The sequence below is a fragment of the Procambarus clarkii genome, chromosome 6, assembly GCF_040958095.1.
Source record: "Procambarus clarkii isolate CNS0578487 chromosome 6, FALCON_Pclarkii_2.0, whole genome shotgun sequence".
NCBI lineage: Eukaryota > Metazoa > Arthropoda > Malacostraca > Decapoda > Cambaridae > Procambarus > Procambarus clarkii.
The window spans coordinates 24,472,127-24,487,638 of record NC_091155.1 but is presented as its reverse complement, the minus strand read 5'-3'; the positions used below and the strand labels follow the sequence as shown (position 1 = coordinate 24,487,638).

General features: G+C 34.8%; 2 protein-coding genes across 2 annotated transcripts; one reads left to right on the top strand and one right to left on the bottom strand.

Moving 5' to 3' along the window:
• Positions 1-1,725: 1,725 nt before the first annotated feature.
• Positions 1,726-7,992, bottom strand: LOC123754020 (28 kDa heat- and acid-stable phosphoprotein). The gene is made up of 5 exons (XM_045736133.2): positions 7,853-7,992; positions 6,266-6,354; positions 5,311-5,576; positions 3,831-3,982; positions 1,726-2,510 (listed from the first exon to the last, which is right to left on the bottom strand). The coding sequence occupies exons 1-5, from the start codon at positions 7,860-7,862 to the stop codon at positions 2,443-2,445; spliced, it is 585 nt and encodes a 194-aa protein (XP_045592089.1). The 5' UTR covers positions 7,863-7,992; the 3' UTR covers positions 1,726-2,442.
• Positions 7,858-14,579, top strand: LOC123754019 (ribosome production factor 1). Its single transcript, XM_069306857.1, has 7 exons — positions 7,858-8,039; positions 8,144-8,340; positions 9,540-9,773; positions 10,254-10,407; positions 11,523-11,634; positions 12,973-13,125; positions 14,083-14,579. The coding sequence occupies exons 1-7, from the start codon at positions 7,868-7,870 to the stop codon at positions 14,240-14,242; spliced, it is 1,182 nt and encodes a 393-aa protein (XP_069162958.1). The 5' UTR covers positions 7,858-7,867; the 3' UTR covers positions 14,243-14,579.
• Positions 14,580-15,512: the final 933 nt, after the last annotated feature.

The window sequence follows — 15,512 nt, the reverse complement described above, 5'->3', positions numbered from 1 at the left end:
ATAGTTACGTGTGGGTGCTGCCATCTAATGGTGGTCAAAGGTAGCAATTAACGAGTGCTGCTTGGTGGTTCCTGCAACGTCAAGTAGTGATTCGAAGGGCTCTGAATTACGGTATTTGAATGAGCCTTTTCGTTAGTTATTTTGGGGTGTATAGTGTTCTACAGTGTCTTCCTTACACAAGAAGTGATTAAGAATATCCCTGTTGTGCCTAGCTGTAATATTGAACTTGTTAGAACGTTCAACATTGGGGGTACCACCAATTACAAAAAGCGAAGAAAACATATTACATGACTTACTCCAAATCACTAGGTAGTGTTTTCTTTGCAAATAACCAATGTAAAAAAAAATATCACGCTTTATATGTACAAATACTGAATATGAATAAGACACTTCTGTCCTCTGTAGAGCAAGATCCTACTTACCCCCTTGTTATTATCTAATACAGATCGAAATTCTCTATCTGGAGTGTGGAAGATTTCAAACTGTCTCCACCAGTTATATTAATGAACAAATCCACAAGGAGTCTCGGTGAGGGTTCGAACCTATGAGCTGGAAATTACCAGACAACTCTACCATATCGTTGTACAGTTGACTTAAAGAGTGCATCTGGGAATATCCAGCGCTTAGGTTCGAACCCTCGGCAAGGACCCTTGTGGATTTGTTCATTTTATATATCATGGTATTGTGATTTTTGTGAATTATATTAATGCATGCTAGGAAAACAACGGAAATTCCCCCCCCCCTCCCAGCCAGTGTGTATTCACATTAAAGTCTTAACAATTTCCAGCTACTAATCTACTATATTTGCTCATTCCTGGTCCTCTGGGACCTCCAAAATTGAAGCTCTATGCCACCACAGGACATCACGGAGAAGAGTGCCTTTAGTGTGGTAGATTTACAAAGATAACAGGCATTAGAAAAAATGTGGCCTGATACACCTTGACCGCAGTAAAGCAACTGAAATATGGGCTTTAGTATCAGGACTGGCAAATGGAGTCAAAGTAGAAGTGGCAAGAGGAAAACAAAGGGAGATGCACGACTGGAACAGTAATGGTAGTAGTAGAAAGTATTATTCATAGCTTCAATTAGCAACAGTACTGGAGCATCTGCAGGTATGCTGCACCTGTATCATTGCTACAAGGCCGAGCTCAAGAACTTTACATCACATCTCTTCGACAACTATGTAAGCATCATTGATGAATCAAACCTAAACCACAATAACCCCTCCTAAGCCAGTTTTATTCTTGACCAAAGATGGATATAAAAAGAAATGAATGATCACAATAAGCCTCAAGAAAGGGGTACATTACCAGCAGCAGTTATCAATACTTATCTTTGCTTGTCAAGATATTAAGTATGAATGATGCTGGAACCAACATACTTATTTAATTATATGAAATACATCTCAAAAATTTAAAGTACAAAAATACTATTTTTATGACCCACTGATTGTAAATAGTATCCTACACTTCCACTTTTTTTGACAAATAAGTTGCAAACATTTTCTATTAAGCAAGTAATTATCAAAACAAGGAGCTAATGCCTGGTGAATAGCAATATCCAAGTTGCTCGATGTTCAAAAGGCACTAGAGATCACCAAAGACGCCAATACCAAAACAAAAGCGCAGAAGGTGAACGATATCTAAATAAACTGTTCCAGTCGTCTTACAACTACTACAATCAGTTGCACAGCCCAATCTCTAAGGGTTAAAACATACAAACGTCTAGTTTATTGCAGATTTTATTTCTCCTTTAAGTACCGACACTTAATATCAAAGCACAGAAGAGCATTTTATGGTGATCAGTTACTTAACGACAGCATTTATCACACTATTAATGCATAGTGAATGAAATTCAAACCATGGAGAAAAAAAAAAGTGGGAACACAAAAAATAACTATTTTGAGAAGAATTTGTGCCAATTCATCATGGCAAACCTTATTAAAAGAATTCTATCAGCAACACTGAGCAAGAACATGGAAAATTTACCGTACAATGGATTCTTCGTAAGTTTACAAAAGTTTCTTGGTAACAAAAATTAAATAAGCAGCTTGAATAACACATTATTCATTATAAATAATTTTTCCGTAGTATATTAAACTTAAGTTTGGGAAAATTTATATACAAACATTTTCACTACCAATACTGGCATGTAAAAAGAGTATATATATATATATTTATCATTTATAAAATGGAAGAAAAATATAGAAAGAAATCCAAACTCAGTAAGGAATTTTTAACATTACAAAGTGGCTCTGGACAAAAACAGGGGTTTAACGTAAGAATGTTCTTAAAAAGGGAGGAAAAAGTGGAAGCGAAGATCAAACACCAAATACTGGTCAATAATATGTAGGAGGTTACCGATTCTTGCACAAAGCCACTTGGCAAGAGCTTTTACGCGTCGACTGTCTATACCATGGTCGTATCTAAAAGCGATATATGATCAGCTTTTCTTCTTATTCAGTGCCTTAGCTATTTGTTCTCTCTTCACAGATGCTGCCGCCTCTTTAGCTGTAAATAAATAAAATGCATAAGTGATAAAGATGACTGGTTAAATAAAGCCAATATTCCAGATACCTACCTCCCTGCAAAGAATCAATTTAAACTACCAGTATATTCCTTCAATGTATGAGCAGTGAACATGTGAACCACAGGAAGAGTAGCCCGATTCAAATTCAATCTGCAGCTATACAAGTACAGTAGATACAACCACCATTGGAAATTAAGTGCCAAACCATATACCCAACAGTGAAGATGAGAAACTAAGAGCTAATCCTCCCATACCAACAAGCAATATTGGAAAGCATGCCAGAGTATGTGTGTGTAGGTTCACTAGCTTTATCTGAACTTTCCAATTGGGTATTGCGAACCATATGCAAATTTCACTAGGGTGAATTTATAAATCAATCTCCAGAAAGCAAAGAAATTCACATGGCAGAGTACAATGTTAGACAAATGAGGAAATAATCTAGATGATTGGAAAATGAGCAAAGACTGATTGTTGCACACAATAAGAGCAATTGACAGCAATCAATTGTGCCTATGTACTAAATATACGATCTTAATTGGGCTAATATCCAAAAAATTATTAAAGAAATTTCAGCAAGGACAAGTCATGGGTGTATTAGCCGTTTCACCTCATTTTGTATCAAATTTCCTGTTCAATACATACATTTCTGCTTTCTCTATCCACATTCAGCATTGACTGCTACTGTGAAGTCATCTTGTTAATAAAAAATGGCACACATTGCAAATACAATATTTAACAGAAGAGCAAGATTATTGAACTGGGCATTGATGTACATTGCCCAGCCAAGCAACTTTCACATTTTTCTCAACATGGATTTAATAATAAAATGTTTTGGACATGGGCAAGAGGCAGTAACACATGGCACATAAAAGATTCACTTTTAGGAGTTGTGTGTGTACAGTGGCCGTGGAGGGTAAAATACATTAATTGTTTCAAAGCGTTACGAGTATTGGGAAGACGGGACACCAAGAGCGTAGCTCTCATGCTGTAACTACGCTTAGTTTCATTCAGTATGTCCACCAATCATCCAAGGATTTCTTTCCTCATCCTATTCTTAAATTCACTCAAATCCTCTTCACCAGTCTACAATCATCCATACATTCATCATGCCAAGTCCATTTAAATACTCTTTCCTCAATGTTAGTATATATCTATCTCACTTTGTATTTCTCCTTCTCTACATTATCTGTGCTAAATATACGTTAAAATTATTGTAGTATAATAGATCTACCACATTTTATATAGATGAGAATAATGTACAGAATGAAACGTTAAGTAATTTGCAACAAAGAAATGCACACCTTTCCTCTCATCTTCTCTTTTCTTAGCTGCATCTTCACGTTGTTGTCGAATTAGAGCTAAACGAGCAAGATCAGCCCGTGCCTCTTCAGTCTTGCCCTCTGCATGCAGCTTACGATAATGAGCTGTTGCCCTCTGCTTCTCTATCTCCTCTCTGCAAAGAAATGAGAGATCATGCAACAGACATTTCTTACTTGTAAATTCTCTGCCCAAATTAACTCCACATATACCAATCTAAAACTTCAATTTAGTCACCACTAAGAATGGAAAAATATTCAGAATCAATACACAGTACAGTAAAGGTGTTACATTTTACATAATGTGAATTTACTCAAAAATAATGAGAACCAACAGGTTTGTAAATTGAGCAATTCTGCTGTTGGCAACATCACTAGAAGAACATGAAATGTGGAAAACTAGAACACTATTCAGCAGACGTAAGGATATGCCTCCAACCACCAATGGTCTCTCGTGGGACAGAGTAGACCATGTTACGAAAAAAATATTTAAGCCCTCTGTACCTATAGAACCTATGCAAAGGTAACATGTCACCTGCTGCTACATCACCCCACTACCTTGTCATCGCCTGGAGAGTGATATTCACAAATTATTCAATATTAGTGATTTATAAATTATTAATGATGACAACAGGATTGCCTTCATTGCAACTTTAGGAAATACTGGACAATACAACAGTTTTGAGTGGTAGCAAATAGGTTTGTCTACATTTTTATAACCTGAAAAAACTTTTTTCCTAAAATAGTTATTCATTCACTGGTAATTTATAGTACATAACTTTTTCAACACCCCCCCCCCCCTTCACTCCCAAGTCCCAAATTTTGTCAATACTTTGTAAATAAATTTGACCATAATTCCTACTTTTTTTTATATTCACTAAGGAGTAAGATTTCCTTTTCAACCAGTTACCACAGACAATCTAGAATTTTGATTCTAGATTGCACCTAGAATTTTGTAGGTGTAGAAATTTTATGTTTCCTCAAGCTTAATCAAGTTATTCTTATAGTCAATATTTAATTTTTGTCTACAATGCCTCAGGGAAAGGAATTTTTTGTAATACAGTAGTGCCAAATAATGTTTGTAATTTAAATTCTTCTGCAGAAGATGCTGTATCAATACAAGTAATAGTATATACTTTCTAATTATTACCCAGCAGAACTTATCGAATGCTATAGTCAACAACTTAGTTATTTTTTTTTTTATGTTGGACAGTACATTATATAATATACAAAATAACTGTGGTGTCATTGGTGTCTATGGCATCATCTCTCTTCATTCATACAAGATTTTGTCTTTCCAAAACATAATAACAGTACACTATTAGAATTAATAAAACTCAAAACATTTTTAAGCAACAGAATGACTGACTTATCAATTTCTGGATGCAAAATACAATTTTTAACATGTTCAGGGCACTGAACAGGTAAGAACAGTCAAAGTAACATGCATTATACAGTATATTACCTTTCACGTCGTGATAGCTGGGGTTTGCTAGTAGGAGCAGGGGCAGCAGCAGCCGCAGCTGCACCACCTGAACTTTCAGCATTTAAACTCGAAATTTTCTTGGGCTTACTGATTACTCTGTTGGGGTTTTCGCATTCAATCAATCCCCCAACACCTTTCGCCTTAATTTCTTTCGTCTCGCCCTCATCACTGCTGCTTTCTTCTGAAGACGAGCCGCTCCCCGACTCTTTATCTTCGTCCTCACTATCCGTCTCTCCTTGATCTTTCTGAAAAATTCAAACCAAGCATAACAAACCCTTATTTCAGAGGGACTACCTACACATTAAACCATTATCCATAAATAAGTGCTTTCTGGTGCATAAATCATTGATAGCTTGTCAGCCAAAAATTACAGGCAGCACGTCACAAAATTTTTGTTATAGAAGCAATAACCCGAATAAAGAAAATAAGCTTGAGAAATAAGATTTTATATATACATATATATATATATATATATATATATATATATATATATATATATATATATAAATAAACAATACAAGTGATTTTTTTGTAAATATATAAAACACATTTCTTAAAACTATATTTTATTAAAATTTGGGAACATGCATCGCCTGATAATGATTTACATTAGCCACATTTTTACCATATATAGTTTATACAAGATTCCTGATATTTGCACTTTACTATGAAAACAGAATTGTAATACAAATGAAACCTATAAGAAAACCACGAAACCAAAATATAAAATTCTTTATGGTTGTGCCAACTGGTCATTTTTAACATGTAATAATATTAGTTATTACATGTTTTTGAAACAGGCATAGTCTCGTTTTGATATTTTGGTCATATTTTCTAGTGGAAAATTAATTGAAAATATTTTAAAGAAAAATATCAGAAAATTTAAGTACTGTATTAAAAATCTAAATTTCAACACGAAACACTGTCAACTCACTCTCCATTGACGCTCTTTCTCTTCTTTCTTCTTCTGTGCTTCCATCGCCTCAAAGTTGGTGAACTGGCGACGGCCACCCTTATGTTTTCCTAGAAATACACTGTCACTTTTCATTCACAATGTATATGCACACTATGGTACAATGACTTATCAATAAACATTAATTCACAAAATTTTTATTACAATTAAAAAAACAAGTTTCATGCCATAGCCCAGTTTACATTTTAAAAATGTTTTTAGTGTACAGTACACAGGTAAAAATTTCTCCAAATTTAAGTAAATAAAATTATCCCTTACAGATGCCTACCATAAAAAAACACTTTATGCAAAGCAAGAGGATCATGCTAGTGTTATTTTGGATTATTCCACAAATAAGCCAAAGGTATGTCTAACTATAAAGCTGGAGATAAAGTTAAAATATCTTGCCAGTTAGAAGTTCAACAAGACAGTGAAAGTATATTTCCTTAATGTCCAAAATGTTGTGTGTATATATTAGTGGCTTTAGGCATGGTACTTGCTCTATCTAGAAATCCAACATTCTTCTTGTACCCGATTTTGTATGTCCTTTTGCTTAAATAAACATTATTATTATTATTGTTGAATAAACCACACACTAAATGACGAGAAGATGTTTCGGTCCGTCATGGACCATTATCAAGTCAATTGTGATAACACAATCGACTTTATAATGATCCAGGACGGACTGAAACGACACAGTCTTTTTATCTTTTAGTGTGTGGTTTGATCAACATTCTTCAGCCACGTTATGACTCCTCATCTGCTACATTATTATTATTAATGGTGGAACATAGCAATCAGTGGGAAGATGAGTCAGAGCGTACAAGCATCATACATTGTAGACTGTAAGACAAGGGTACTATGCCAATTAGTACAATAACGTGACCATCAGGAGGCGGCGGCCTAGGTAGCCTGTATGTGGTCCGTCTAATTACTCAAAAGCCTTCATTGTATTAGGTAAGAAACTAAGAAATATGACATTCACTCGCTATAATTTTAGGTGCTGAATGTAGAACATGAAAAAACAGATGTTTACTCCTAAATATTTTATGCCAAGAACATGCTAAGTAGCATGTTCTTTCAATGTTCTACATTCAGCACCATTATATCAAGGAAATATATCATATTTCTTCATTACTAACAATGCTAGGAGCTTTAGGTAATTACACGGCCCGCTTGTTTGCGTTCATGCAGTCCTGTAGTCATAACAATAACAGTCATGCTAGCAACTTAATGCATTATTATAACCCAATATTTTGTACTAGGACCACTAATGGACACATTTCAGTGGAAATTATCAACCAGACTCGATAATCCGAGGACTCATCGATTATACTGCCGAAAACAGCACCAGACGAGATACAATAAACATTCATACATGTTCAATGCTGCACCAAAAAATAAAAATAAAAAATATATAAAACACAAATTTTTGTTACAAGATTGCACAAAATTACACGTTTCCACCTCGGGTCTATCGACAGGCGCCTGTGAAACCAAACTAGACCACAATACTCCTGAAAGGCTAAGAACAATGATAAGGAGAGAGTGTAGCGAATTAGGCCTTACCTTTAGGCATGGTGAATGATGTTTAGAACAGCGCCTGGCACAATGCTCCTGCTGGATGTCAGCGTCCTCACCCTCCACCACTCTGACCTTTTAGAAGCCTTCACCACCCCTCAATCCTCCTCCACGTTACCTTATATACAACGCTCTAAACCCATACCGCCTACGAATAATTATACCACGAGTCTACGTACATATTTCCCTAGTTTATAAATAGGTCGTTTAATAGAAATCAAGGGGAAAAAATTGTTTCATATGGGAGGTTCCAGTTATATTTTGAGATGATATTTACAGGTGACGTCATGTCCGGCAAGAGCATCATGGCGGCGCCCAGCAGCAACAACAACGTGCCCGAGGTGGACCTCGGCCCCAGCGACAATGGCGATGATGAGCCTATGCCCTGTATGCCCAAGCACTCCGGCATCAGCCGGATCAAGAACAAAATCGGGAGGCAAAAGGCCTTCGCGCAGTTTAAGAAGGAGAGGAACAAGGTATTGTTTGGGGTGGCATAGGGTCGGGAAGTCATTTATTTTTATTTTATTTATTTATATACAAAAAGTTCCATTGGGTTGTAAGAGTATATAATATTTGGTATTTTAGCGTTACATTCTTGGAAAGCCACTAATACGCATAGCGTTTCGGGCAGAAACGGAATTTCATAACTGCTGTTATAGACACTATAAGTCATTAATACATAATTCATAATTTTATATACTGTATCTTATACACAATTTAAAATAAAATAAACCCATGGAACCGCCTACCCGCCGAGACCGTAGATGCCAAAACACTGCTTCATTTTAACAATCAGCTTGATAAAATCTTCAGGACAAATAACCTGAACCTTTGACAAGCTGCCGGCTTCCTGTCCTCTTCCTATGGAATATGAGGGATGTACAAGGGCGTAACTTAAATCGATATACAGATATTGTTTACCGAGATGTGTATAAACTACTGTATATATAAATGTAGTATTTTCCCATGTAAATTTGTTAATATGATCTTTATAGTATTGTATATTATTTAAAAACAAATTATGCTAGGTTAGATTAGATAAGTATTAATACAGCCAAAATGTTCTGAACTATTTAATGTATGAAATTACCATTTCCAGGTCACATACACAGATTTTAATAATTATTTAACTAATGTTACTTAATGTAACTTTACCTATACAGTATGCCTGGAACACTACTTTATGCCTAAGACAATTACTAAATAATCACAATCGACTTGAGAATGGTCCAGGATGGACCGAAACGTTGTCGTCCCTTCACATTCTAGTGTGTAGTCTGGTTATCATAAATAACCACTATTATATATGCATTATACTTTATCGTACACGCACATATGTCGTTATTTTGCATACTAATCACTGCACAAATGTCTGTGCTGCATTTTTACTATCCTGGGGTAATTTAGATTTTTAAATGTTTATTACTTTGTAGTGCATACAAGAATCAACCAGTGAGCATATCTCCAAAATTTACATTCAGTATAATCATTTAAGTGAATAATAAATCTTATTCTGCTATGTTGGGTTTGATTAGATTAGCTTTGGCAGTTTCCATTTTCAGTAATCTAGTCAACTTCTAAGTTTCGTCTATTTATGTTGTATTTAATATTTTGTTTAATATTCATCTACTCTGTCCTTGCTCAGTTTAACTTGTCTTTATTTTGTCTTTTCCAGCAAAAAATAATAGAGAAGAAAGCAAAACGGAAAGAATTAGAAAGACTTGGAGATGATGCACCACCAAAGAAACAGCCTCACACCATTGAGTCGTTGCGAGAGAAGGATGAAACTATGGTCGAGGAAGAGGATGAGGAGTTGGAACATGAGGAAGCAACAGATGCCTTCTCTTCTTATTTTACTAAATCCTATGTTCCCAAAGTACTTGTTACCTGCAGTGACAATCCACACACAGTAAGTGTTCAACATGTTTTGGTGTGATTTTAAGCTATTGGATAACTGCTTATTTTCATATCAGTCACACTAATGCAAATACTGCTTGGAAAGTATTTTATGTTTGTGCTCTAAACACTGGAGTTCATAATCTTTAGGTATTAACATGTATTCATGTGTAATACAAGATGAGAACACAACATGCGATTGTTTTTATTTTTTTGGGTGGGTGGTGGGAGGAAGGTGTTTTGCCCTGCAAAAGATGAAATTAATAATGTTTGTTCACTGAATATTATATTACTAAAGATGATTTGGAATTATAGTATTCAAGTACTGTAGATTCATGTTATAAGTTGACACTTGAAATTATAAAATGTCTTGCTTCCATTCACAGCTTTCTTTAATTTTAACCATCAACATCTTTTAAGGTTAATTATATATTGCATTTTCTCAATGTTTTTACACTGTACCTGTACTGACCTGGCTTTTCTAACATTTCAGAAAACTATAGCTTTTATTCGTGAGCTGTGTCGCATGATCCCCGATTCACAACCAATGTGGAGAAAGAGATCGAGCATTAAAAAGATGATCAACAGTGCCAAAGATAACGGCTTTACGGATGTGGTGATTGTTAATGAGGATAAGAGGTTACCAAGTAAGATATGATTTTTTCCACTGCAATGTTAATGTGCTATGTTCAAAATATTGTACAAATCCATCACCTGTATTAGAGGTTTATGCTAGAATGAAAACCCCAAATAATTTCTGCATATAAAGTAGCTTAACACTCTCTCTCCTAAAATTTTTATTATTTCTCATTGCTATCTAGTGGCTAGCATGCTCTTTTCAAATCTATTAAAATTCCTTAAACAAAAATCAGATTTAATAGTGGAAAAAACATTGATTGTAAATTATTAAAAAGTACTAGATAGCTCAATGCCAGGCCATACATTTTTGGTGCATAGGATATCATCATGAATATAGTCAGTAAGCATAATCACCAAGGAAGTTTATGTATTTTACATGCACATTTCAATAACAAATTATTCCTTTTCTCTATTGAGCCCCTCAGTGGCACTCCTTGGCTTGTAGCACTGATTCATTGGAGCCGCCAGTAATAAACAGGCCTTTCATGACTTTCGAAAAAGCTACCAAACACAAGGCGAGAATCTTGTATTCTTGCGCAGGCAAGATGAATTTATGGATATCATAATATTTTCTATTTCTCCATTTATTGCTAATGTCTCAACCCTGTCATTTAAGGATCTTAACAATTCTATGTATGTACTGTATTTTGACAAGGAAAGGTTAATTTGACCTATTTGATAAAATGAGAAAGTGATATTGTAAGTTTTAGATGTTTTTAGATTCTGCTACTCGGAACATAAAGTTCCAAGCAGCACAGGCTATGGTGAGCCCGTAGTGGACTTACCTGGCACCGGAGATGTGTGCTGTCGATGAGTTTTAGATATTTGGGGAATGTATTAGATAAAAATTTGAGTAATGAAAGGTCAACTAAGAAAGTAATGAGTGTTGGGATAGATGAATTGCATATGAAAAATAGGAATTTTAGTAAGGAAGGAAAAAAGAACTCTAGAAATTCTGTAGTATACTTCTCCCAGCACCTGTCATATGGAAGTGAAACTTGTGTTTAGAAAAGAATGGAGTGCTCAAGAGTATGGTGCAAAGTAGTGGAAATTAAAATATGTTTAATATTTAAGTATGTATTAGTATAAAAATAATTTTAAATTGTGTATTATAATTTTACAGATGGACTCTTAGTAGTCCACTTACCAGAGGGACCCACAGCACTTTTCAGAATAAGCAATCCAAAACTCTGTAAAGAAATCCATAGAGATCACCATGAAATCACAGCTCACAGGTAAGATGTGATGTTTGTACAATAGTAAAGGTACTTAAATAGTACTTAAACTATATTTCCAATTCACATACATATATATACATGTGGTTGTGTGCCATGGGGATCCCAGGGATGTGTGCTTGGATCCTTGTGAGGCCTCAAGACTGTGTGTTAAGACCTTATGGGGCCTTGGGCTGTCTGCTTGGTTCATGGTCTCCTGGGATTTGAGCTCTGGGATATATGCCCTGTCCCGGAGCTGGTTTCAAAGTTTCATGTGTGTGTGTGCGCGATTTTTGCATTTGTTGTGTTATTCTGTTAACACGCACCTACTGAGTTAAGGTTTTCTGTGGATCCCTACCAAAGTCTTTCATTTTCTCACCACTTTAAACTAAATCCCTCTTACATTGTACTGTAATTGCTCTTCTGGCCTCCTTTCCTTACTACAAGACTTCATTGCTTCACATTTACTAAGAATTGACTCCTTGTTGTAGCTGCTTGTTTGACCAATCATGCAAATCGTTTCTTCCAACCCTTCTCTTCAGTTGTACATTCTCTGCAAACTTTGTTAGAATTTCATCCTCGGGAAGATCATTCACATAGATCAAGAACCTGGTGAACATGAACAAGTGAAAGAAAATGTCAAAATGAAGGAAAGTGATCCTCTATTTCATGTTCAGCAGGTTCTAAGGTTATTCAGTTCAACACCTAAGTATTCAAGTCTGCTTCTCCATCAATGGAAATTTTGAATGTACATATATCACAACCATGCTTATATCTCTCTTAGCATAGAACCATGATATAGTATTTAAATGTCTCTAATTGTAACCCATATGATTGTTTTTATTATAAATGCAGTATTTTTCAGTTATGTTAATATTTGGGCAGTACCTAGAATCTATATTACAGGCTGGGAATTTAGTGGCCTTAAATTTAAAATTTCTTCTGTGGCAGAAACGATTGTTCCTAATTTGATTCTAGCTAGTTAATATAACCATACTACCATTGTCTTCGATGTGCATAAATATTGAATGTTGTTTTGTGTGCTATTGTTGATGTGCCCATGAGGTCTTTATTTGTTGAAAATTTTATATAAAGACTGGTTACTGTTAATAAAATTACAAAAATATTTCGTTTAAAGAAATGTCTTAACCTGTTAAATACTGAAAAACACTGTCCTAAATTACCACTTGAAATGATTTAATAATATAGCACCTTCCAAATTGCATACTTTATTATTCACTTCTAAGTTCTTAAGTCATCGTGAAATCATCCAACAATGCTCATCATTGAGCTTAATTCTCTACATGTTAGTTTCATATGCACTTTATTACAATATATTTTCCTTTGAATTTTCAACAGACCTGAGGTTATTCTAAATAATTTCAAAACACGGCTAGGACGTGTAGTGGCACGCATGTTGGGAGCCCTTTTTCATTACGAACCCGAGTTCAAAGGACGAAGAGTTTGTACCTTCCACAATCAGAGAGATTACATATTCTTCCGGCACCATAGGTAAGGTTCCTTTTGCTAAAAAGTTGATCTTAGTGTGATGCATTTTTTTTTATATTCAATACTTTATGTGAACCTCCAAATAACAACTCACGGTTTGTTAAGTATATAATATGTAACCAGAGTTTATAATATTTGCCCATATTTTTTTGTATAAGACATGCAACATGCATTGCCACAGATAATACACAACCACATTGTCTCTAACTGGAGTAAAAGCTGGCAGTACCTCACAATGGTGGATAGTTTTGTGAAGAATTCATGCTTACTGGTGGGTTTTACTGATGTGGTTATTAATTAATGGTTTGTTGATGAACTCTGTAGTAATAGTGCTGTCAGATGTGCTCGTTAGCTAGATATATTTAAATGATGCACTCCTATCTTAGACCAGTAACAATGAATTTTTATTATTGTGCTCAGGTTCATTTTTTTCTCAAATATGATAAATCATATCTTGAGTGTTAATTATTTCAAGATGATTGCATATGACCTTTCAGGTTTAATTCAAAGAGCAGGGGCCAGATTCACGAAGTAGTTACACAAGCACTTATGAACCTGTACATCTTTTCTCAATCTTTGGCGGCTTGTTTACAATTATTAAACGGTTATTGAGCTCAGAAGCTCCAGGAGGCTGTTTATAACAATAACAACAGTTCATTGGGAAGTTTTCATGCTTGTAAACTGTTTAATAAATGTAACTAAAGCCATCAAAGTTTGAGGAAAGATGTACACATTCGTAAGTACTTTCGTAACTGCTTCGTGAATCTGGCCCCAGGTTTCTGGGAGAAATCAGTATAGGGTTTGTTGGTAATATGAATTTAAATGGTTTCAGGTGTGTTAACTGAATGTTAACTGAAAATTGTAGTGTCCTGTTACTGGAAAATATACAGCCGTGTACTCTATGAAAATACATGATATTGCATCTCGGGAATTAATTCGAGTATTAATTTTGTTTTATAGATATGAGTTTAAGAATCTAGAGAAGGTCAACTTAAGAGAAATTGGACCAAGATTCACCTTACGGCTCCAGTGGTTACAGCAGGGGGCGTTTGAAGGTGACTATGAGTGGGCCCTCAAGAGACATGAAATGGAAACATCTAGAAGAAAGTTTTTCCTTTAATAATATTTCTAATGATTTCTCCATTATTTTCATGATTTATCATGTCAAACTGTCAATAATAGCATGATTTATCATGTCAAACTTAAGTTGTTATAGTAATTTTATTGGTATGCATCTTAGATTTATTGAGCAGGTCTTCTTTGGTAAATAATTTATGTTTGTCTATTTTGAATATGAATAATACATGTTTCCTGAAAAGCTGTATGAATAATATAAATTAAGAAGGTGTGCGAGTATATAGATTGAGAAATTGTATGAATATCTAAATTATCTTCACGCACATTATCTACTTTTTGAAGAAAACTGCAAAATTAAATAAATCCTCCTTAAAACATGATTATTATATTTTATTGAGCCTGACCTTATAATATGTAATACATTTGAGAATAGATTGAGGATGTTTTGTCCCCAAGGCCTCTAATCATTTGCTTTACCGCATGAAACTTATGCCACAAGTTCCAGTTGTCCTGAGGGAACCAGTACTGCATATTCATTAAAAAGTGATTCTTGCAAGACATGTTAAGCTTCAAATATTTGTCAACTTTAATGCTATACAATGGATGATTGGGGAAATAATATAAATTACTTCCATACTGTATAAACAAATTACTTGAAAATCTTGAAGACTTTGCTTGTAGCAGGATTTATTAGTGCTGCTCATGCAGGAAATAATAAATTTGCAATAGGTTGGATGTAGAAAAGACATTAAGAAACTTTTAAGTGAATCATTAATTTAAGTACCATTTTAATTATCAAAAGAAGGCACCAAACTAGGAAGACTTATGTAGCTCGTGCAATAGGCACATAATCTTCTAAACAATTTGTCTTTTCGGTGAACTTTTCTGCTTCTATACAGTGTAAAAATATTTGTTAGCCGACCGATGTTCTCTATGCATAAGATTCCTCATTTTTATCATAGGAATGGCATGATGAAAACCTAAGAGGTGATGCTACTTGCTACAGTATCGCTTATTTTGCTATCCATAGTATAGTTTTAATATGGAATAGCCAAGGACAAGGACGAGGGGCCGCCGCAAGTGGAAAATAAAAGCCCAGAGTCAAATATACACGAAGAAACTTCAGGACAAGATTAGTGAGAGATTTGTGCATGAAGAGAAAATCACAAGTCGAATCGATTATTTGGTTTACAAACATTACAACCTAAACCAATTTTCCAGTATACATATGGCAAAGTGACTGTAATGTGGCATAGATATCACTTGTGTGCTATGCAAAAATTAAACAAGAGATTTAAAATAAACATAAAAAA